General features: G+C 51.4%; 10 protein-coding genes across 16 annotated transcripts; 3 read left to right on the forward strand and 7 right to left on the reverse strand.

The window, feature by feature from the left end:
* Window positions 1-256: 256 nt before the first annotated feature.
* On the reverse strand, window positions 257-2,353 carry PPTG_10858 (hypothetical protein). Its single transcript, XM_008906335.1, has one exon. The coding sequence runs from the start codon at window positions 2,073-2,075 to the stop codon at window positions 528-530; it is 1,548 nt and encodes a 515-aa protein (XP_008904583.1). The 5' UTR covers window positions 2,076-2,353; the 3' UTR covers window positions 257-527.
* Window positions 2,354-3,252: 899 nt separating this feature from the next.
* On the reverse strand, window positions 3,253-5,013 carry PPTG_22796 (hypothetical protein; the record flags this gene model as incomplete). Its single annotated transcript, XM_008906336.1, has 5 exons — window positions 3,253-3,283; window positions 3,951-3,989; window positions 4,545-4,639; window positions 4,720-4,824; window positions 4,951-5,013. The coding sequence occupies 5 exons, from the start codon at window positions 5,011-5,013 to the stop codon at window positions 3,253-3,255; spliced, it is 333 nt and encodes a 110-aa protein (XP_008904584.1).
* Window positions 5,014-5,116: 103 nt separating this feature from the next.
* PPTG_10859 (hypothetical protein) lies at window positions 5,117-9,503 on the reverse strand. Of its 7 annotated transcripts, XM_008906337.1 has the most exons (6): window positions 9,187-9,503; window positions 8,450-9,132; window positions 8,230-8,380; window positions 8,054-8,160; window positions 7,473-7,987; window positions 5,117-7,401 (listed from the first exon to the last, which is right to left on the reverse strand). In XM_008906337.1, exons 2-6 carry the CDS (start codon window positions 8,949-8,951, stop codon window positions 5,290-5,292), a joined length of 3,387 nt encoding a protein of 1,128 aa, XP_008904585.1. In that variant the 5' UTR covers window positions 8,952-9,132; window positions 9,187-9,503; the 3' UTR covers window positions 5,117-5,289. The 7 variants fall into 7 exon arrangements, with proteins under 7 accessions (XP_008904585.1, XP_008904588.1, XP_008904586.1 ...); XM_008906340.1 differs by having other exon boundaries at window positions 8,054-8,380; XM_008906338.1 differs by having other exon boundaries at window positions 8,230-9,132.
* PPTG_10860 (hypothetical protein) lies at window positions 9,439-10,453 on the reverse strand. The gene is made up of 2 exons (XM_008906344.1): window positions 9,989-10,453; window positions 9,439-9,916 (listed from the first exon to the last, which is right to left on the reverse strand). Exons 1-2 carry the CDS (start codon window positions 10,382-10,384, stop codon window positions 9,758-9,760), a joined length of 555 nt encoding a protein of 184 aa, XP_008904592.1. The 5' UTR covers window positions 10,385-10,453; the 3' UTR covers window positions 9,439-9,757.
* A 120-nt stretch (window positions 10,454-10,573) lies between these two features.
* Window positions 10,574-12,785, forward strand: PPTG_10861 (hypothetical protein). Its single transcript, XM_008906345.1, has 6 exons — window positions 10,574-10,780; window positions 10,845-10,974; window positions 11,042-11,154; window positions 11,221-11,319; window positions 11,387-11,591; window positions 11,656-12,785. Exons 1-6 carry the CDS (start codon window positions 10,599-10,601, stop codon window positions 12,613-12,615), a joined length of 1,689 nt encoding a protein of 562 aa, XP_008904593.1. The 5' UTR covers window positions 10,574-10,598; the 3' UTR covers window positions 12,616-12,785.
* On the reverse strand, window positions 12,256-13,355 carry PPTG_10862 (hypothetical protein). Its single transcript, XM_008906346.1, has one exon. It carries the CDS (start codon window positions 13,328-13,330, stop codon window positions 12,632-12,634), a length of 699 nt encoding a protein of 232 aa, XP_008904594.1. The 5' UTR covers window positions 13,331-13,355; the 3' UTR covers window positions 12,256-12,631.
* Window positions 13,356-13,381: 26 nt separating this feature from the next.
* Window positions 13,382-17,214, forward strand: PPTG_10863 (hypothetical protein; the record flags this gene model as incomplete). Its single annotated transcript, XM_008906347.1, has 7 exons — window positions 13,382-13,606; window positions 13,679-13,907; window positions 13,978-14,105; window positions 14,175-15,080; window positions 15,148-15,184; window positions 15,243-15,579; window positions 15,702-17,214. 7 exons carry the CDS (start codon window positions 13,382-13,384, stop codon window positions 17,212-17,214), a joined length of 3,375 nt encoding a protein of 1,124 aa, XP_008904595.1.
* A 25-nt stretch (window positions 17,215-17,239) lies between these two features.
* Window positions 17,240-18,726, reverse strand: PPTG_10864 (hypothetical protein). The gene is made up of 7 exons (XM_008906348.1): window positions 18,611-18,726; window positions 18,475-18,534; window positions 18,269-18,409; window positions 18,162-18,213; window positions 18,042-18,088; window positions 17,789-17,971; window positions 17,240-17,721 (listed from the first exon to the last, which is right to left on the reverse strand). The coding sequence occupies exons 1-7, from the start codon at window positions 18,671-18,673 to the stop codon at window positions 17,269-17,271; spliced, it is 999 nt and encodes a 332-aa protein (XP_008904596.1). The 5' UTR covers window positions 18,674-18,726; the 3' UTR covers window positions 17,240-17,268.
* Window positions 18,727-18,917: 191 nt separating this feature from the next.
* On the forward strand, window positions 18,918-21,324 carry PPTG_10865 (hypothetical protein; the record flags this gene model as incomplete). The annotated part of the gene is made up of 10 exons (XM_008906349.1): window positions 18,918-19,111; window positions 19,169-19,315; window positions 19,381-19,436; window positions 19,501-19,654; window positions 19,729-19,825; window positions 19,918-20,376; window positions 20,450-20,544; window positions 20,610-20,712; window positions 20,779-20,961; window positions 21,040-21,324. 10 exons carry the CDS (start codon window positions 18,918-18,920, stop codon window positions 21,322-21,324), a joined length of 1,773 nt encoding a protein of 590 aa, XP_008904597.1.
* Window positions 21,325-21,622: 298 nt separating this feature from the next.
* On the reverse strand, window positions 21,623-22,342 carry PPTG_10866 (hypothetical protein; the record flags this gene model as incomplete). Its single annotated transcript, XM_008906350.1, has 1 exon — window positions 21,623-22,342. The coding sequence occupies one exon, from the start codon at window positions 22,340-22,342 to the stop codon at window positions 21,623-21,625; it is 720 nt and encodes a 239-aa protein (XP_008904598.1).
* Between the last annotated feature and the right edge of the window lie 68 nt (window positions 22,343-22,410).

Raw genomic sequence — 22,410 nt, forward strand, 5'->3', positions numbered from 1 at the left:
AAAAACCCTTTTGGGACAAAAGCCGGTGGCACAAAACCCATTCGGGACCAAAAAGCTAACCTCCATAGAGAGCGTCAACCTGTGAACCAGTACATCGCAACACAATATAATAACGACTTTTGTAGTTTAGTGTTTAAAACCGTAAAAAAAAAGCACGCTGTTCCTAAATGTTCTCGCTGCTGTCTAGCTGAGAGATACACTGCAATCGTCCTAGCGAGAACTGAATCAGTTCCGATAAGTACTTCCGCCCGAAACGACATTACGATATCCAATTAGTTGAAGTTAAATTTGAAACTTCAACACGATCTTTTCGGTGTACAATTTTGTGGTCCGGAAGTCATTCTAGAAATTCGCAGGGATGAACAATACTTCAGCACGCTATATTTTACTGCTAGCGTGCTCCATCTAATTTTATTTTAACAGCACGATAGTGTTCAGCTGGCCATTAATAATTCCAAGTCCATAATTACTACGTGGATACTTGCAGTCACGATTCTTGAGATTTCAACAATGAGGTGCAAGACTGGTTAAACAGACGACACATCCATGCTGATTGACATGGCGGCCGAGATCGCAGCCGGCGTGGGGGCATTGGCGACCTTGTCGTCGGCCTCGTGTCCTAGCAGACGAAGGTGCGTCGAGCACAGACCATTGCGCCTGCACGAGCGGTTGCAGTTTGAGACGCTACACCGCTTACCCCCACCGTGGTGCGCACAAAAGCCCCCGCCGCGGTCGTTGCGCATACAGCCTGGGATTTCGCAGAATCGAGAGCCTCCGTGCAGCGCACAGAAGTCTCCACGCTGCGTCCCTTTGTTGCATCCTTGAGCTGCGCAACGCTTACCACCTCCGTGGGCACGACAAAATCCGCCGCCTTGGGAGCTCTTCGTACAGCCAGGGAACTGACAGCGTGGTCCTCCGCCATGCGCCTTGCACAGTGCGTTGGTCTGCGCGGCCTTGTCACAGCCTGGGTATTTACAACGCTTGCCACCTCCATGTTTGATGCACATGTTTCCTCCTTGACTACTCTTCTCGCATCCTTCCACCATGCATCGACGGCCACCGCCGTGGGCAATACACAAGTCTTGTGATCGTGCACGCTTGCCGCACCCAGCGACAGAGCAAAGCCGGCGTATCCGCTTGGGTTTCTTGATTCCGTCCGTGTTCGTTGATACCTTCATCCGAGACGGCGCTAGCTGCGAGACAACGTTCGTTTGTGTCGTATCCGTTGGGATGGCGTTATTGGCCAGTGGCGATGATCCTACCGCTGAAAAACCAGACGAGGATCCGTTCCAGTCGCTATCATCGTCCTCCAGCAACGCCAATTCGGGGATTGCGGTTCCGTTCATTGCCGCCAAGGTGGCAGCAGGCGGGTGGGCCACCTCGTTTAATAGCGCATTATTGCCCATGACGTCCTGGAACGTAGGGTGAATATCCATCATGGTCTGTGGTGTGTTGTTGCTGCTGAAGTATGGAACCGAGTTCTCTCTCAACTGGTTGTCGACCAGGTGATCCCTATTCAAAGCACACTGGTTCATCCCTGCGGCATTGATATTCGCGCCGTCAAACTGGGGGTTGTACGTGGCTCCTCTGTTGTAAGGCGTAGGCAGAGTCTCGCAAGCCTGGTACGGCATCACAAAATTGCTGTCCACACCGATGAACGGATCCACTGGAGGATTCATAGGCTGCTGCATACTGTTGCTGTTAATCATGGATCCACCGCTACAGAAGCTCAGCGCCGAGATTGTCATGCCCATGGTGCTCGTAGTCGGCGTCACTATCGCGGAATCAGGCTGGTTGTTCTCGCCCACCATGAGCGCGTTCGGATCGTAGAGCGGCTGAGAATTGGCAGGCGCTGGATCGTAGCTCCAGTCAGCCACGGGTGTCTGTGGCTGATCGGCGTTCAGGTTCCAATTGTTAGCAAGCATGCCCATCATGTCTGGATCCAGCTCGTAGATTGGGGTCGCTATCATTCCAGTATCGTTCGGATCTCTCTTTAGCTCGCCGATGTCAGTGCTGCTGCTGTGGTCGTGATACTGTGGGTAGTCACTGACGTGTTTGTCAATGGTGTGGTGCATTGTGGGCTTGCTTAGTACCAAGGCGTCGTCGCTGTAGGCCGTGAAGGGTAGGATGAGACCGGGGACTCGGCCTTCGTCGTTCTTTTCACAACCAAGTCGATATTGAGGATGTATGATGTCCTGACGACGACTATCGTCTTTTACAACGCCGTAGCCGCCGTCGAGCGCGCGTGGCGCCGTCGCTGAATTGATCTCGCTTATTGAAGAGTGTCCGTGTCTCCAAAGCAGCGAGGCTGCCTGTCCGTGTCGCAATGGAGGCTCCGTAGACAAGGAGCGCGTTAAACTTCGGCTGCGGCTCGGGCAGTGCTTTTCTTGTCTATGCAGCGAGCGTGTTGGCCTCTTTTAAGGTCGGATGATTGTATTTCGTGCGCCCTCACGGGGCGCGACACAAGTTGGTACGGTCGCACAAGCTTACAAAACGCAAGTAGTTTCCGCAGACCAGACGAATTCTGTGGAGTACTAAAATCGGTGATCGCAGCTCTATGATGCGCGGTGTCAATACCGAGGCGACTGGCAAGACGAGTTGCCCATAGCACATACTGTCCATGAGCGAAGGGCTGCTATCTAAATGAGACATCAAGTCAAAGCTGGGGGCTCACATGATAATTTAAATAAGACAGTAACAGCGCGTCATCGTCACACCCTGATCCTGGGAGCGGTAGTTAGCTGGGCAATGCATTGGAACGTCTCTGTCAGCACTGGCATAGGAATTGTTACCCTACATGGAATGGGCGCGTCCACCTCAGGAGTGCAATTATTGGGAAGGGGATGTAGTAGTGGAAAAATATACTTCACGTGTATTCTTGCGGTGAGTTGATTAACCGCAGCTAATGAGGGCATGCGTGCCGGTTTAGAACAGAAAAAAAAAACTTAGTACCAACTTTTGACTGATTAAGTGTTTGTGAATTCACGACTTAACATAGCTTAACAAAGTGTGTCCACATGAGCCAGCTTGCGGATACAGGGACTTGAGTGATGCTCGACGAATGCGTGAATAGGTCTGTGGTTTTAAACCACTGGTTTATCACTTAGTACGCCCACTGCCGTGATGTCAACGAGAATGCCGCTGCCACCTTCAGCACTGCGATTGGTTCCATGAGGTTTAATTGAAATACAGATATGTATTGTCACCGGTAGGCCGGGACTAAGCAAAAACCAGAAGTCAAGATTTCTCCGACTAAGCGTCGTCACACAGCCACGCGCGCTCACTAAGCATTCCAGTGAGACTAAAGTAACGCTGGGGTAGTCTATGGGCTCAGATGTACTTAGTCGGAAAATTGTCATAAACCAGTGGAATTAGTTCAATTTTTTCAATGGTACGGATACTACGGAACTAGTGCATCTGGATGCGATCACAACATGGAACACAATACATGTATAGATGCATGGGGGTGTGGATATTCCCCAACAGCTACCATGCACTAGGCTCTTTGGACGAATTCAAGCGCGCCTCAGAGTTATTTTCTTCTAAAAAAAAACATGTTTAATTGCTAATAGTAAGTATTTCCAACTATAAGAGCATGCAAGAGAAAAACTTCTTTGAACCTTCTGGTCACACGTGAATTGTACGCAAGACGGCGGTAGTAGCTTCTGTCTGGCGATAGCCGCTGCTACATGGAATATAGTTGTTAGTTTCTTCATCCGTGATACGTGGAAATAATACTCAAAGTTATCCCTTGATTTCAGTACTAGTTGGTCTATTGGATTATGGTATTTCTGGTGCGCCTTCGTTGCAGAGACGGTCACACTGCGTCTCTTTGCGCCCTTGAAGAGCGCTGCGCGTATCGCTTGCGCCAGATACGTTTAGCGTGTCCATGCACCGCCGTAACGTACTGCGTATGTTGCAAAATGTGCGCCATCCTATAGTCCACCTACCGCACGGATTTCTGCAGCGAGCTCGGTGAAGCACGACAACTATTGTAGCGTGTTTAGTGTTAAAAAAAAAATGATGGTGAGAAACTTCAATATATTGTGCAGCGCAGTTTTCGGGCTCCCGCCTGGTACTTGCTTGTTGGTTTCTCCGCGGAAGACAAACAACCAGCGGAGATATGACTGTACTACAGTCACTGCAGCCGTACAGTCTACCTTGGCGCCGAAGCAATTGAGGTCATCAACAGGTAGGTGACACTGCTCACTTGTATTCTCAGTGTGCCTTAATAAATTATAAAACGACGCTGTCCAGGGAAACTTTTGCCGACACGCACTGAGCGGCGAGACCGTGGTGCTCAGACAGCAAATACACCATACCGTACTACCTTTTTTTTAGTCGTCATGGAATTCTTGAAGCGCGGTACTGGCAATGGCCGGAGCTTAGCTAGCTAAGCATTTTCAGCGTTGAAGGGTTCGACGGACATTTTCGGTGTGCCGTTCAAAGAACATACCAGTTTTTCGTTTCAATGCGAGGTGTATTACACTCTGTTGCCTATCTATCGACTAAGAAAATATGCATGCATCAAACAAGGAGCATACCAGTTGATTGCCATCAAGGTGCGGGCTACGTAGGCCGCAGTCTCGCTGCCTTTCGTCGTACAAAAATCGACTTCTGCTTTTTTGTTGTCGTTGGTCTGTACGAAGACGGAACTCCACGGTTCAACGAAGCCACTGAATTTTCGACTAAGTTGGCTTCACAAGCAGCAACAGTTACCTGATACGGCACCGCGCAGTTGTTTTTCCTGCGACGAACAGACACGTGCAGCAAGGGGAAACATGCTAGAACGGCGGGACGTGCACATGAGCCATTTACGTTGGGCTGAGAACATGTTGCAGTTAATAACGCGGAAATCTCCTCTGTGCGAAAATCACAGGCATGCCGGTGTTCGAAGACAAAAATTATAGATTTACAAGCCATGTAAACCTATAATTTTGGTTGACATACCTCCTGTTCTATCAACTGCACTTCAGTAGATAAAGTCATGTCCTTTTCGGGCAGTTTCCACATTGGTCTCTCGCTTACGTACTGTAAGAACGTGTACGTGGCCTGACGTGACAACTATCACGTGTGCATAGACATATAACGTTTTGTCGCTTTGTCAAGTTGTGATGAGTTAACAATATTGCGAATGGATATATTTTCGAGAAACCACAACTTGTTGCTTATCCCACTACATTCAGGTTGACACTATTACTTCCATGCTTAACTACACTTACAAATAAAACATCGCAGTGCGGTACAATTACGAGTGGCACTTCTTTCGTTCGCTTCCGCACGCATATGTCACTTTTTCTGACGCATTTGCAGCGATACCCGAAGTTGAAGACGCCCAAGTAGTCTTCCTCCAAGTGTTAGTGGCACACACACATCACGCTTCTTGCCCATGCCCTCGGCGCAAAAGGTGCCATGTCCAAAGAACTTTTCCGAAGAAAACGATGACGCCGAGCTTACAGAGCTGTTGTGTGGGGTCGGTGAGCACGTGGAGGCGATCGAGTTGTTGCTGGTGTGCGGAGACAGCGAGCAGCTACCTCCAAGTAACCGTGAAGCGGACGAGGTCTTGGATAATGAGCGGCCTCGACCTAGCGAGCGCAACACCACAGCTACGTGCTTGCGACCAAGAGCGCCTGCCATGGTGTGATATCTTAGCCCACCATTTACGAACTCATGCCACTTTAACGTGTGGAAATTGGAGGTGGGAGTGATAGTCGATGCGAAACCCATACCACCGGAGTTTCCGCTATCAGTCCCGCCAAACGTCAAGTGCTCAGCTACTTCGTGGAGCTTGCGTTGGTGGGCAAACACATCTTCACATGGCAATGGAAAGAGGAACCCGAATTCCACGTGCTCGGCGCGGTCGAACAATGCAGAGTCGACAGCGTCGATCCAATGGATAGACCGAAACTCGATCCGTAAGCGGAGCTCACATGCACCTGGGACGTCTTTCATCCGCGCAGAAGAAAGCGTACGGTCAGCACGGAGGATCATGGGGTTGGCATCCGTCGAGTTTGCGTTCCACTGGGAGTCTTCCGCCAACAGAGATGCTGGAGAAGCTTTCTGGGGTGACGTCAATAACTCTACCTCAAAGCAGGCAGACACTGGCTTGTGGTCCGACGAGGTCACTGCCTCACAAGATTCATAGGATACACAGCGCAGTGCGTCCCGCATTCCTGCTAGCGAGCTGTAGAATATACGGTCCGTGTAGGACGGCACTCTGTAGCCGCCGTGAGTGGCTACAAGTGAGTAGTTTTGCTGAAATGAGATCGCGTCGAGTGGTTCTCGAAGAGCTTGTCCGCGAATTCGGCGAAACGTTGGAAAGAACGTGATTTCGTTTTCCTGGAAGCCGTGGAAAAGCTGTTGTGAGCGGCATAACTGGTACAGCTCATCGTGTTCCTCGACCAGTGTTCTTAACGAGAACGGTGCTGAACTGCTGTCGCTATTGCTTGTTGATGTACCTGCACGCCCCCTGGCGTACCGGTGGTTTCTTCGTGCTGTCACGATTGGTGTTGGGCTCTGCTCTTTGGGAGTTACACATTGTCGGAAGTCACCTTCATCTGAAGTCTGAAGCATCGCTGGCGAACATGGTGATGATAATTCCATGGTGTAAACGTCTTCGCACGTCTGATGCTGTTCATTTCCAGCATTCACAAGGAGCTCTAGCATATCCATCGGTGTCGCTCCTTTGCGAGTCATACGATAGTTTAAATCTCCGAGAATAAAGCTGTGATGATGCAGATGCGAGAAACCAAAGCCATAGTCCTCTTCGTCCAAGTACAGCTGCTGTAGAATTTCCATCGCATCTTGGTTGCGTCGCTCCACTTTCGATGGTGGTTGATGTGCCTCTATAGTCATTCCATCATATCCTAAAGTTTTGCTCTGTCCGCTGTCCCCGCCACTATTCCGTGCATTTCCGGTGAAATTCATCTCCACAGAATTGTCGCCAGCTTTTTGAGTTTGTAGAAGGGCGTTGGTGCTTTTCTTGCGTTTGGCTCGCTTTAAACTTGATGAATCGGACGCCAAATGGCATGTTACGAACGCAAACGACGTATTGTCGAAGCGGAACGATATGCCAACAGCTCCTTTGTTGGATGCGCGGCCGAAGAGCAACAATGACTTGCCGCGAAATACTTCTTGAGCGTTTTTGTTGCTGCTTTGTCTGTGAGGCATTCGAAAGCGACCCGACGCTACAGCTGTAGCGCGTACAAAAATGCAGAGCGCAATGTAGCCATGATAACCCAACGCCGTAGCTCGCTTGCCAATCTCGCGCGAGTAGTGCACGTATTTACTGGTAGATCCGGAGACGAGGTGGCGTAGAATTTTGATCTGCAAGTCTGCGAGGTCCATACATTCTTGCACACCGATCACGTACACGTCTTGCCCTAATGGAATCCACTCACGCTGTAATGCACCATACGCGCAGTTAGAGATTAGTTAACACCGTAAAGAAAAATTAGAGAGCACAATGTTACCAGCTCGCTTTCATTGACATCTTTCTCCCCCATGTTGAAGGTGGACGCGAAGATGGCAATTTTCTTGGGCTCGACTGCAGCAGGTGGCGATGGATGATGCAACGAGAAGCGCTTTTGCAAACGCTGGTGCCAAGTACGGTAACTGTAGCTGTGGTCTTCTTGAGCTTTGCGAGAGTGATTACCCTTGTCTACACTCGATTCTCCACTGTCCGACTCACACGAAACCTTTCGACCTGCTTGAGTCAAGGCAGTTCCAATCCTCGCAGATGAGCGGACTATGGAGTCATGTTCATCTTCCGCGACGGCTGGACGCTTCTTTACAACGTAGCCGCCCAAAATGCTTTCAGTCGGTGAAGATACACTCTCTGCCTCACACTCACGCGGTGGTGGCAAGTCCTTAGTTCGTCTACGGCATATCCCGCCATATACGATCGAGTTGGAAAACCCATTTAGATCTTGGATCACCTGCATGGCGAGGCCTACACTCAAGCTGTCCATGTCACCAGCCTCGAAAACTTTGGACATATAAAACGTTACTGTTCTTCATTTTTATTCATCAACGATGGAAAAGATCGACTTACCGCGGTAGATCATCATTGGCGTGCGGTGGGCAATGAAAACGAGAATGTAGAGCAGTAACTTGCGGCGAATCAGCATGGAAGAAGTGTCAGCCTCCACTGTATCATGTCTGCCAACCCAAATGTCATGTAGAAGTGTTAACCAAAAGAGCTATTGTACTGTTAGGAATTGCACGCACCTTGCCACTCGCTGCTTCATGTTAAAGTGGATAAGTGCGAGCAGCACAAAGTTGAATACAATCATGAGCAGATAGAAGAGGTAGAAATTGAGAAACATGTAGCGGATCTCGTTAAGCCAGCAGTAAAACGTCGCGTCGCCGTACTTGTTTGCTACCGTTGGACAACACACACAACCGTCAGTTCGCGTTTAAAGAAATTCCCTCCCCTTTATCATCATACTCATGAGGTGGAAGACGACCAAGCTCGCTCCTGGAACCACTGCAAAGGCCAAGAACAAAGGAAATCTTCTTTCTCGCGTTGCATCGGACTCACCGCCCGCGATCCAGCGATAGAGGTTGAAGGCCATACAGCAGATCCAGATACAACTAGCGAGGTTGCCCGCCTGTGTAATGGCTGCCTGCGCTCGACAGAGCGCGTAGTTATGCACAACACCGCGGCCGACAGCGCGCGTCGCGATGGTAACCAGGTCAAAGAGCGCCAGTACAAGCACGAGCTTGTCGATAAAGTCCATGCGGTTGCGCTGGCGGCGCTGGAGCTGGAGTGGTAGCTGCTGCGGAGTGAAGGACTCCAGTCGTCGTGGCTTGCAACAGTGTGCGTAACCGAAGTGTGCAAGCACGTAGAGCGTCCCAGAGAGCGACAGCGCGCTGGACAAGTAGCCAACGATCTGTAGTCGCTCCTCCTGAGCATCCGAGAGCGACGCGTTGGGACCCGCGTCGCTCATGCCGACGAAGCGAGCGAGGCGAAGGCGCGTGCGGAGTAGTGGCGGCTGCAGGAAGGCGGGCTCGATCTCGGGCTTTTGATGGAGTTGGCGTACTGTACAGTGACCTTGGACAGCCTCGCGTTGTCTGCAGAGAGTGGGAGTGCGACCTGATGGAGACTTCTGATTGGCTGCTCGCTTCAAACTGAACAGAAACGAGTCAGAAGGGTTCTAGACATGGGTACCACGTTTTCGATACCCTGTAGAGCTCCAAGCCCAGAAGGCGACGCCGATGTTCGTCGGACTGTATGGTAATGGGGCGGCTCAAGTCGTTGATAGTCGCGCTCCGGCGAGTATTTGATTTAGAGAAGGATACGTACGATTCGTGCTCACAAACTACCCTTATTCGAGTAAAGCTATCGGTGTTGCTGCTGGGTAGCGAACTTGCATCATCCACGGGCGGATTGTGGTCGCTGAGTCAGCAGCCGAGGCGTATCTGAGAACGATTGGATCTGAAAGCACAATAGCGAGCCTTTCACGCCATAGAGAGCTCGATGGCGTACTGTGGCCGGCAGGTAAAACGGAACTGCTCATGATAAGCCTTGGCTTGTCACTAAACTCGCCAGATTCAGACAAGGCCAATTGTACTACTCGCATTCGTGATTTAACTAGTCCAGTCGCTAAGGGAAAAACAATGCAGCATTGCTCGAGTTTAAAATCCGTTACGAGCAAAGAGACGAGCGAGCACAGCAGGAGCTCTAGCATTCGGTAAATCAAGCGGGAGGATTGTGTAGAGATAATTCATTCCTCTACAGCAGGCGGCGATTACTTTAGTCCAACACAAAGTGACCGCCGTGGCCCATAGCGAAATTGCTGAGTGTGTCCATGTCGGCGTCGTGCTCACGGTTGATTTCGCGCACCAAATCCTTGATGGACAGCATGCCGATTAGATCGCCATCGTCGTTGACCACGGGCAAGTGACGAATGTCCTGAAAAAACGCAAGGAGCAAAAGAAATTTAAGTTAGCACTTACACACATGCAGATCACGCATAAGCCTTACACTGGAGAGCATCTTGGTCATAAGCTGGCTGGGAGTCTCATTCGCATAAGCGACGATGAGACGGGCTCGGTTCGTCATGATCTGCTTCACGAGTGTGTCTTTGGCCGTGAGCCCTTGAAGCTCCACCTTCTTCAGGTAGTCGCGCTCCGTGAGGATACCTACGAACTTGCCGCCTTCGCCACTGACGGCGAGACAGCCGAGGTTAATACCCGCCATGCGCTTCAGTGCCTCAAACACGGTGGCCTTCTCAGGGATGACGAAGTTGACGCCATTGTAGCAGGACTTGCTCATCATGTCCTTGGCCAGGCCCTTAGTATACACGCTGCGACCACTTACAGGCGTCGTAAAGGCGCCAGCGCGCTTGACAAGCACGCGGGAGGCGAACAGGAGGGTCATCCTAGGTAGTACGCACTTTGGAATCGCAGCGAAGCTTTAACGTGCAAGGAGACTGTCAGTTGGATCTGCGCAAAAATAAGCAGGGCTCTTGCCCCTCTAATTGCATCACGCCGCTTCATCGAACGTTGAAATGTGCTGACGTTTGTATGGTATGCAAATAGAGAGGTTTTGTATCTTGCACTTCAACTTGGTTACGTTTGGGCCTTTGTGCAAGATGGAGCGAGCGCCCACCGCTAGCAGAAGCTCGAGGCCAGGCACACAGCAGCCGTTGCCAGGGAATCCAAACTGGAGAATCTCCTTCGGTTTCTGGACAGAGCTTGACGCGCTGTATCACTCATTTCCGCCACCGTCGAAGCCTCGCTGCCCGAGTTTGTCACTCGATTGCGCCTCGGAGTGGTAGGATGTTTCTCATACTTTGCTAGCATGTAAGGCAACGTAACAACGTCCTCTTAATCTGCAGGAAAAAACGCCTAGTGGCCGAGGACATTGAGCAATTCCTGGGCAACCCAGCAGCAGCAGCTTGCCTCCGTGCAATCACTAGTAATTCAGAAACGGACACTGCACCAGCTTTCACTAACTTCATTATCAGCGTAAGCTTATCTTTTCAGTCTTAGCTGCTTTTGCACCAAACTGAGTTGTGTCTTTGTTACTGCTCAGGGTGGACATTCCACCGGCAAGGCCGCATTTGCTGGTATTCTCCGAAAAACTCTTCTATCAGCAACACCAGAACAACCGTGTCGTTTCTCTTCGCTTAACGCTAGTGAATTCGCGTAAGACTTTTTACTATACCGATGCAGCTTGAGCGTACTAAACGTTGCCACCGATGGTGATTCTAGTGACAAAGCTCTACAGGGGAAGTTGGAAGAAGCAGTCAGGCGTCTGGATGCTTCGAAAACTGGATCTCCATCATTTCTGATAATTGAACGATTCGAAAGGTACACATTTTACATTCGAGCTGTCTTATATAGCTACACCTGCTTACATTTACTGCCATCTCTCCAGTATTACTCCTAGCGTGCAACAGCACTTCTTCGCTCCGTTACTTGCAGAGGCAAATCTAAAGAAAGTATTTGTGATTTTACTTGTACGTCCGGATGTAAGCAAGCTTGCGGAGCAAATAAAAACTCAATCCATGGCAGTACACCTGCGACCATTGTCAGCTAACCTCATCCGGACCAAGTTGCTGTTTATTTGCCAGCAAGAACGGGTAAGACGCATGCTGTTTGTCTTCTGCACTGTACCGGTTGCCCACAATAAGTTCATTTTCTTAGATTGGGTACACACGTGAAGGGCTGGAAGAGCTTGCCAAGTTGTGCTCGTTCAAGTTGATACCCTGCATGGAGAAACTACACGAAGTGTTCCTCAAACAATACTTTATCAGCCAGGCCAACGTGATTAAAATCTGCCAGCCAACATCCAGCGGAAGCTCAAATTCACCTGCGGTACCACCATTTCAGCTCTCTATTCTTCGGATGAGCGAACCTCTTCGTCGCTGCCCTAAGTGTACGCTAGTACCTCCGTGTTCGCATATCCCGCTAGAGAAACTGTTCTCCAAGATCGACCAGACAAGGGCACTTTACCCGGAAAATGGACGAAAACAACACACCGCAACCGCAGTCATGACTGGCGACCCTGGCGGGTCTGGCCATTCACCGAATAGCAATCCCCCAACTACATCTGAACGACCAATTTGCCCTTCATTCAGACAGCGCGGCGTCTGCATTAACGTTCAAAAATTGGGGCGCTGTCATTATGCACACCCGTTGGATCTCCACGTGATTGATACGGCAGCACTGGTGCCAAGATGTAGAGCTCACACATTACCACTCCCATGTATGCACTGCAGCAATGCCGAGCAGATCAAACTTGATGTCCGAAAGGAGGCCACTACCTGTGAAAATCTAAAACGTGACCTGTTGCGCAGTCGCCAAGCACTGGCAGATCTAGAGACTCAACGCTACTTGTTTGTTCGAGATCGAGGAAAGACTGCAAAGTGGGGCGGTGCGAAGAAAGCGGCGGACGAGCAACTGGCGAGGATGGATGCGGCGTTGAACTCCGCGAAAACCAGAATCAAAGGCCTTGAGCAAGATTTAAATTTCCATCAGGAGGATCTTGCAAAAATGCAAGACGCAGCAGCTTATGGGCGTAGTAGAGGTCTCGGTAAGGGTCACGGGCGAATTGAGCTCAAGCAGGAGAAGCATCGAAATAAAGCTGCTGTTGCAGCTGTCTAAATTTTTATGACAATAATCACCCTGCATGGTTTGGTGAGTTGGAAGATACAAACCGAACCTGTCGAGGATCAGCGCCACCCCGCTGCTGCTGGAGCTGGCGCTGGGCTCGAGCATCAGCACGCTTCTTCTGTTCTAAAGCCAATGCGTCAGCATATTCGTGCAGTGGCAGGCCGTGTGGGTCAAACACATCGGGAGAGAAGTTAGACTGTAGTTCGTCGATGCCAAAGTACTCAACCACTTTCTCGAGGATGTACGGGTTGCGCACTTCCTTCTTATCCTGCAGCGTTGTCTGAAAATCCTGTCCCCGTTCACGCTGTACCCGCAAGAACCGCTCGATTCGTTGCTGGATCTCGCTGCCATCAGCTAGTGGAGTGGAAGCCGGTGGGATACCAGCACGCACGAGCATCCCCTCTAGATCCTCGCCGTCCATAGAGACATCGGGTCCAGTGACCGCAGCGGACTTGACCGGTTCGCTTGCTACGGCAACTTCTTCGTTTGGCTTGGCGGGAGCATCAGATCTGGTGGTGGGTTCTACTGGTAGCGCTTCGACTTTGGGTAGGATAGGAGCAGCAGTAGCGTCAGGCTGAGTCTGAGGAGGTGGCGCAGGACGTGCACGCTCGTCCTCTTCATCCGACGATGAGCCGTACTCGTACTCGAGCCCAAGCGTGTTCATGCTGATTTGCGTGCACCACATCAAGGTCACGAATGTAGCCATGTACCGAAAGGACACAAGTTACGTCATTGTAACATTTTCGATAACTAGAATATGGCGTCGAACCCGCTAGAGCGGGTACGAGAGCAGCGCGCGATGAAGTTACTGACCGCGTTGCAAGATGATCTCCACGCTCAGATGAGGTTGGAGAAGGACGAGCTGGGGCGGAGTGAAGAAAATAAAAGAGCGAGCCTGCGACGGAAGGCGCGAATCGCTCGACTCTCGGACCCACAGGAGCGCGAGAGGATCTGGAGCCGCGAGCAACTGCCTTCGTACGAGGTGTAATGTGCTGTTGATATCTTGGAATAAGTGTATCCTTGACTAATGCTTTCAGCTCTCTTTTTCACCCAGGGTGTAGCAATTTGCAGTTTACCGAAGACGCGGGATTTCTGGCGAGAAGTTGAAGTGTCCGTGTGGTGCAAGGACCAGTTAGATGCAGCATGTACGCTATTAGATCTACCAATTGATGGCAAAAAGCTGGAGTTGGTTGCTCGTATACAAGATTGGGTGCATGAGCCAGAAATTCTTGCTCGTCTGGAAGAACAACGCTTGCTGGAGCTCCAACAAGATGCCATTCTAGGTCAGCATCAGATTTTATTGTTGTATTTTTCTGCAGCACCACCGCTTTAACATCGTATGCTGCGTTTTAGCTTCTGGTCGTGTGTTTGCATTCGGATCCAACACCAACGGAGAGCTTGGCTTGGGCCACCGTCGTTCCTGCGAGATACCCACCGAGATTGAAAGTTTTCGTGGAGCACACGTCGCGAGCGTATACTCGGTACGAACTTGGATTACTCTGCAGAGTTATGTCTTCGCGGTGGTTGTGTCCTAATGCTATACAATGAAGGGCTTCGACGCAAACTTCGCTTTTGCTCGTACTGAAGATGGACTAGTGTACGCGTGGGGTGGTGCTGGACGTGCCATATTTGATGAGGCCAGCGCAAAGGCAAGTCGATCAAAGATACAGCAGCAAGAAGAAGTGGAACAGAACAAGCATCATGCACGTGGTGGTGATGGTTCATGCTTTTTATTTCCAAGGTTGATCTCGAGTTTGTCGAGCAGGCACTCCAAACATATCGCCTGTGGTCGAACTGGAGGACACGTTGCTATAACAAGCGACAAGGGTGAATGCTTTACGTGGGGCAGGGGGGAATATGGCGAATTGGGGACGAATACCTGTGAATCTGGCGCCAAGGCCGTCACAGAGGAGCCAACTCGCGTGAAGATGCTGAATAAAGTGCTTGTAATTGCTGTCAGCGTAGGCAACACCCACACTGCAGCAATCACCGACAAAGGAAGGCTGTACACTTGGGGTAGCTGTTGGAGCGGCCAACTAGGTTTGGGAGAATCGAAGCGAGCTGGGGTGAAAGATAAGCACTTGCAGCTGTGCTTCCCGACCCCGACAATTGTAGAGGCACTTCAAAGCAAACGGATCACGCGTGTCTCTTGTGGAGCCGTGCATACTGCAGTCGTATCTGCTGATGGCCAGCTCTTTACGTTCGGCTGCGGTGACGGCGGTCGTCTTGGACTTGGCAGTAATGACGGTTCGTTCCATCCTCAACACGTAAGCGCTCTAGAGAATCATGTCGTGTTGGACGTGAGCTGCGGCAGCTGGCACACACTGTGCATCGCACGTGAACGAGAAGAAACATTCCCTGTTAGGGCACCTCGGAGAGTTCTAGTCACTGCAACCAACTGCAATGGCAGCAATGGTGGCTTCGTGTACGCCTTCGGAAGCGGCCTCCAAGGACAGGTTTGCTTCAACACCTTCAGCAGTCTTGCAAAGATTTTAACCATGATTTCACCTTGTTCATGCGCAGCTCGGTTTGGGCAAACAGAAGCACGCGGCACTTCCAAGTAGGTTGTTATGTTGTCTTTGACCTGGAATACAATGGCCCACTCGATTGCGTTGCAGCTTGTCTTCCAGCGCTACGCCATCGCCACATCCGCTGTCACGCCATCACCACATCTTCTCACCACAGCTGCGCCTTAGCCGTTGACGGGAATCTGTACACTTGGGGCCAAAATGCGTCGGGTTGTCTGGGCCGCAAAGGATCCGAGATCGACGCCCCAGAGCTTGCCGAGCCTGCGGTCGTGGACCGCGGCAGCTTCCGGGGTTACGGCGTCGGACCCATCGTCTCCATTGCAGCGGGGCACGGGTTTACGCTTTTCGCGACGGGACCGTGGGAGCCCCGAGAAGAACCTGCAAAGTTGCAATTCCAACTGCAAACTAAAGTTAACCGTCAACGTCAGTAAGTTGAAGCAACTGTAACGTTAGCTATGTTGGCGAAAAGCCACGAGAATCTTCGCATACAAAAGCCAAGTCATTCTGATACACCTGATTGCCCAATCATCCATCTGCGCTCGTACGTAGAATCAGCTCATTCACCATTCCGCCGCCTCTTCGCGAGATCGAGATGCAGTCCGCGCCGCCTTCCTCGCAGGGCAGCATGATCAACACGGGCGTGTACCGCTATGAGCGCAACCGCGGGAGCCACGAGTTCTTCAGTCCGGGTCCGCACGCCACCACGCGCACCGCAACGGCGCCGTCTGCTATCTTCAATCTCGTGAGCACGATCATCGGCGGCGGCATCCTGTCGCTGCCTTTCGCCTTCGACAAATGCGGCCTCGTTGTCGCGTTTATCTTCATGGTCACCGCCGCCTCCGCCTCCACTTTCAGTCTCTACGTCATCGTGAGCTGCAGTCGTCGCGGGAGTGCCGCCTCGTACGAAGAAGTAGTGCGCAAGGCGCTTGGCGCGCGGGCTGGACGCATCACCGTCGTGCTGCTCGTGCTGCTCACTTTCCTCACGCTTGTTGCGTATGTCATCCTCACCAAGGATCTGGTGGGCTCGCTTGGCGCGAGTTTTCTCTACAATCGACCGCTTTCTAATGCGGAGCAGAACATCCTGACAATCGTCTGCGTGCTTCTCGTGTCGCCGGCGCTGCTCGCACGCTCCATGGACGCGTTACGATTCACTTCCGTTTTTAGTCTTGTGTCCGTGCTGGTGCTGGCAATTGCCATCACGGTCCGAGCAGCGGACGCTACGTTCAGCCGTCTTGACATCCAGGAGGAATCAGGGATCTCCATCAAGCTGACTCCCGACAGCTGGGCAGATGCTGCATACGCGTTCCCTATCATCTCTGTGTCGTTCCTCTGCCACTTCAACGTGCTGCCAGTTTATCGCGAGCTGCACAAGCCGACGCGCCACCGTCTTAAAAAGATCGTGGCGTCTACCATGTTCTCGACGTGGCTGTTCTACATTTTGGTCGGTATCATGGGATACCTGTTCGCGTTCCGGCAAGAGGGTGGTGTTCAGGGGGATATTCTGAATAACTTCAGTGACAATGATCCGCTTGTGAACCTCGGACGACTCGGATTACTTGTCACTATTCAACTGAGTTTGCCACTCATCATCCAGCCCTGCCGCGCCAACCTGCTTCGTCTCGCCAAAATCGTCCGTAGCTACATGCGTACGCGTGCCAAAGTGTACGACGCACCCGATTCGACTGATTCAGAGAACGAAGGAGAGACTATGAGCGAGGGCACGGCGCTCTTGCCCTCTAATGGCGGTGTAGTGCCTAGTACCAGCACGGGAGGGAGATACAAGTCTACTGTTGTGCACGTGTTGCTCACCGTCGGCATCATGAGTGGTGTCATTACCATCGCGCTTCTTTCGCCAGGCGTGGCTGTCGTTTGGAACCTCATGGGCTCCACCGTTGGGCTTCTGATCTCGTATGTCTTACCGTGCGTATCCTACGTGTGCATTCGGCGCGAAAAACCCAACACGGACCGTCGCAAACTCATGGCGTGGATTATTCTCGCAATCAGCTCCATCGTCTGTGCCGTATGCACAGTTCAGGCATTCGTGTCCGTCTTCAGCCTGTAGACAATTAAACTAGATAGAAATAGGAAATAATTGAATCAAAATCCTAGCGCTGCATCAATTTTTGGCGGCGATTTCCTGCTTAGCATCTTCTGGCTCCGTCAGTGCCTTCAGCAGCTCCTTCGCATTCGGATCGTGCGGAGCGGCCAGCTCTAGCCACTTGCGCGCCGTTTCCAGGTCCTTGGGCACCTTGCCGTACCCAGTGCGATACATTTGGGCAAGGTTTACCATCGCCATAACGAAACCTTTCTCGGCAGCCTTGCGGAAGAGCACCTCAGCTTGCAATGGGTCCTGCGGCACTCCGTCGCCAGTGAGGAACAGATAGCCAAGGTTGAACTGCGCCATAACAATGCCAGCACTGGCCGCCTCCTTGTAATACTGAACAGCTCGAGCCTGATTGTTTTGCACACCACCAATGCCATGCGAATAGTACTCACCCAACCGGGATTTAGCAGTCGGGTCACCAGCTTCTGCTGCCTTGATGAGCCACTTCAACGCTTCCTGTTCGTTCTACAGAATAATGCCAGTTATATGTATAGTGTTCAAGCGAAAACTTCTTAGCAGAGCTCATGCTTACCTTTTCCGTTCCAGTTCCTGATGTGTACATGTTGGAAACGTTCATGTAAGCTGGTGGGATGCCTGTTTCAGCACACTTCTTGTACAACTCGAAGGCCTTCTTTTCATTCTTGCGTGTGCCTTCACCACTGCTCAAGGCGTCGGCGTATGCAAAAGTTCCCCATCCATGCCCAGTGGCTGCTAACTGGAAAGAAATGTTAGTTGACCTGGTCAACTTGACCATAACGCTGCCTACGCCAACCAGTTTGCCTCACCTCCTTGAAATACTTGGTAGCACCCACCGCATCCTTCTTCGGGAAACCTGAAACCAGCAGCAGTCATTGTGAGGCTCAGTTGTCATATCTCTGCATAGTTGGCACCAACATCCCGCTTACCGATGCCCTTCTTCATGCACAATGCGTAGCTGAACTTGGCCTTCTCACTTCCCTACTCGCATTACGTTAGAATAAATGCATCGACACCCAGTGCTAACTTCGTTTACCTTGTCCATAGCGATCTTCCACACGTGTAGCGCCTTCTGCACCTCCTCATCGTTGTCGTCCGAGTTGTTGTAGATCATGTTGCCCAACCCGTGAAACTGTACGGGGGAGTTTAGCTTGGCCACCAGCGGCGACTCTTTGAACTGAATCACATCATTCAATGTCAGACGCACGACAAAGCACATCATTGCAGCCATTCGCAGCGCACCTCCTCCAGCGTGGCTTGCCTGCCGAGCTTGCGCAGCTTCGTCAAAACTTCCTGCAACTCCTGTTTCCGCAACCAAGACCCACACCTGGCGTCAACGTCTGGACTAGTAGTGTGCAGCATACAAAACGAAAGATACCTCATGACCCTGCTTGGCGGAGACGCTGCGCGAATTGCGCCACGCACTCAGCACCCGCTGCATGCTTGCGGCTCGTTGCAACCTTCACGAGGTGACTGCTTACTGTATAAACAAGTTTTCCTGCAATATCGGTATTACCTCTTAAATATGTACCTGTTGTCTAATAAACCTCTATCTTTGAATCGAGGTTTTTGTATCAATTTGAAGTAGCCGAGGTTTTACTCATTCCGGCTCTGAAGACGTGTTTTGCGCGCCAAGGCGGAAGAAGCAAAGGGCAACCCGACCATCACTCCTCTTTTTACGCACTATGACCGACGATGGAACCCGCGCTGAGGTGGCGGCCAAGCTGCGAGCCGCCCAGCAGCAGCAGAAGAACGGCAGTGGCCGCAAATTACTGCGCTGGGACGCAGCGCGATGGCAGCAGTTTGAGAAGACGCCGCAGTACACGACGCGCGTCAAGAGCGCACCCATTTTGCCCATCCGCGCGCCGCTCTCCTCTATGTACGTGGCAGTCATTCATGGCCTTCAAATACGCCTACTGACATGTTTTTTTTGCAGCTACGAGATCCACTTCTCCGCCAGGAAGAGCTATGCGCCATCAGCGCTGATGGAAAAGCTCATCGCAGACACTCGTTCGGGCTCCGTGGTGAACGTGGGCCTCGTTATTGATGCTACGGGCAGCGATACCTTTCTCCATGATGTTAAGTACGTGGTTTGTGCTGGATTTTAAGGCTTGAGGCCGGATTTCTCACTGTACTGTGCTGTACTAGGGAGTGGGATGACTGGGACGTTCAGTATGTCAAGCTGCGCGTCGACTCACCCGAAGGTTTGCAATTTGAGGCTATAGTTATGGAATCGAGACTTACAGGATGCTACTGCTGCTGTTGCAGACGCTGAGGAGAAGGATCGCGATGCCCATGATGATAAGATGGTAGAAGCATTCTGCCAAGCTGTGGTGAACCACCTCAAGGGAGAACGAAAAGATATGGACGTTGCTGTTTACGGTGCGGATGGCTACAATTTTGTAGGCTTCCTCATTGTCAGGTTCGTGGCGATTGTGTAGTGTTGGAAGTTGTTAGGAGATGGAACTGATTGTTAGTATGGTTATGCCATTGCAGCTTCTTGGTGGAGTATTGCGGACTGAATCTGGACGCTGCGGTGGACGAGTTTGCGCAATCGACCGCGCCTGGAATCTACTCGAGACACTATCTTGAGGTATGTAATATAGTTTTAGTGATGCAATGCACTAGCAACATTAGCTGGTAGGTGGGGTTCTCATTTGCGTTGATGTTTTTGGTTTGTTGTAGAGGTTGTACCGCAAGTACTACAGTACACTACCTTCCGAGTCGACACAACTTGCCGTTCCTGCCCCTCCGCGATGGGAAAACGACGAAACTCGTAAACGCAAGAGCGCATCGTCTGTTGGCAATGAGGTTGTGACGGAACAGGATAGAGCGAACAAGTTTGTGCGGAAGGAGAAGGTTGCGATCCCTGGTGCAGAGCCTGCGAAGGCTCTCCCTGTCGACAACGGAAAAGCAACGACGCCTAGCAGTTTTCCCACTCCTCCTGTGTACAAAGCTCCGATGTACATACCTCCCGACCGCCAGGACCCACGTCCCGCAAAGCGTCGAAAAATCCGTTCGTGGATGGACGAGGTGCAGCCTTTGACGTATGGTGAGACGCTTGCCACCTCGTCGGAGGAGCACGAGAAGCTGACCAAGTCTCTGGAGAAACTTACGGGTATTGAGGGTTTTCCTGGATGTGAGGTAAGTAAATGCTGCTGTAAACGGTTGGCACCTCCTGGTAACCTACGTATGTGGATTGTACTGGATGCATTAGACTATTCCCTTCACAGCGACACACGTTGCGGAAGGAGCATACAAGCGCAAGGGCTGCTTGACCAAGGCGTATCTGGTTACTTGGCGTGCACGAGGGTACGTTTGCTGCGTTGTGGTTAATTCTTGATCGGGTTAACCAACTCTTTCTTGCGCAATTTTAGCCGCCGGTGTCTTCTCTACGTGACTGCCGACGGAACGTACGTTGTGTCTCGTGACATGACCTTTACGAAGGTTGAGATGAAGTTCCCGCGGCGGAGGGCGCCGGTACGTGCTGGTTGCTGAATAACATGCATTTGGTCGACACTGACTTTGAATTGATGTACAACTCAGAATGAGTTCCAGGTGAACACGCTGATTGACGGTCTTATCGTGGAGGATCAAGATCACGACACGAAGGTCGCCCGATACCTGGCTTTCGACATCATCTTCTTGGAGGGCACCCCGATTTGGCAGAAGAAGCTGGAAAAGCGGCTGCAGTGCTTACAGAACGAGATCATTGTGCCGCGTAAAAATGTACGGTCTGATGCTTATGACAGAATGCAGGGAGGAAATCGGTTTGTTAACATCTTTGCAATGTGTGTTTTCGTTCAGGACAAGTCATTCGACTACACGAAGGAGCCCTTCCGCGTGCGCATGAAAGACCACTTCCGTCTGGCCAAGACTGAGTACATGTTGACCAAGTTCGCCAAGAGCGTGACGCATGAGGTGGACGGCGTCATCTACACCCCTACGGAGGCCCCGTACAACCTCGGTGGATTCGAGTGCGAGGAGCCTATTTTCAAGTTCGTTGCAAGCGAAGGCGGTGGCATTCCTGGTCTAGACGGAAGTATTTCGGAGCAGCGGCTTCTCCAGTACATCGATTCCATGCCGAAATGATCAGGTACTGCGAGCAGGTCGGCTTAGCACCATCCTTCCTCGAAGCCACTAGGCAGCAGCAAAAACCAGCGCTCAGCATTCGAAGAAGGCAGCCCCCTTACTCACAAGTGAGTGAATCGTTGGTTAGTCCATGTCATGCATGTAAGTAGTTGTGGAGTTGCCCGGTGTGAGGTGCTTTTTTGGACACAGAAGCGAGGGAGAGAACGGAATGAAAGCGAAGAACAAGTGAAAATGGGCAGACGGCTTGTGTGTGGTGAAGTGCATTCTGTCATCGTGTGCTGGTTGTAAAATGGGGTGTCTACTTACGTTTGACGTCCGCCCGATAGTGTTTCCGCCCGTAGCGTTGCTTCTTGTGCGGAGAACCACTTCTCGAGGACGCTTTCGGTGATGATGAAGCAGACGACGACCGATGCGATCGGGTCGAGCCGTGAGAGGAACCAACACTCTCCACTTCATCATCGGCGAAAGAAGCAGCGTCGTGCGAATAAGAGGCGACTCGAGTTGATCTTATCGAAGATGACGACGGAGACCGCATCTCATGAGTGCTATCCTGTACCTCGAGTGATGTGGACCTGGCAATTCTCCGGTCACGGTCGTCGCTGTTATCCTCGTGACCTGAATGTCGATGACGACGGCCACTGTGACTTCTGGAGCGTTCTTCTTCACCGCCACGATGCGATCTCCTAGAGTAGCTGCTGGAATCCACTGATGCCGCCTTGGCCCTGTGTGTGCGATGCTGTCTCTCTTCTTGCTCGTATCGTTGCAGGTGAGGCGATGTTCGACTGGAAAGTTCATCATTAGGTGAGATGCTTGTAGGTCGCGGTGAGCGTATCAAGACTTTTCTCTTCAGGCTGCCATCAGCTTCGTCGGACCCAATATCATCGAGATCGTGTCTAGCAGACACAAGAGGTACGGAATCTTGCTCGAACCACACATCCTTCTTAAGCTTCTTCGATTTACCATCTTTGGCGTCCGAATTTCCTCGACCCCAGTTACAACACGAGCAAACGTTGCCCATTGCTGCAGTCGTGGTGAGTTTCTGCGCTTGAATCTGATCGTTTCTTCACCAACTCACTTGTGTAGCAG

Source organism: Phytophthora parasitica, assembly GCF_000247585.1.
Source record: "Phytophthora parasitica INRA-310 unplaced genomic scaffold supercont2.23, whole genome shotgun sequence".
NCBI classification, from domain to species: Eukaryota; Oomycota; class Peronosporomycetes; order Peronosporales; family Peronosporaceae; genus Phytophthora; species Phytophthora nicotianae.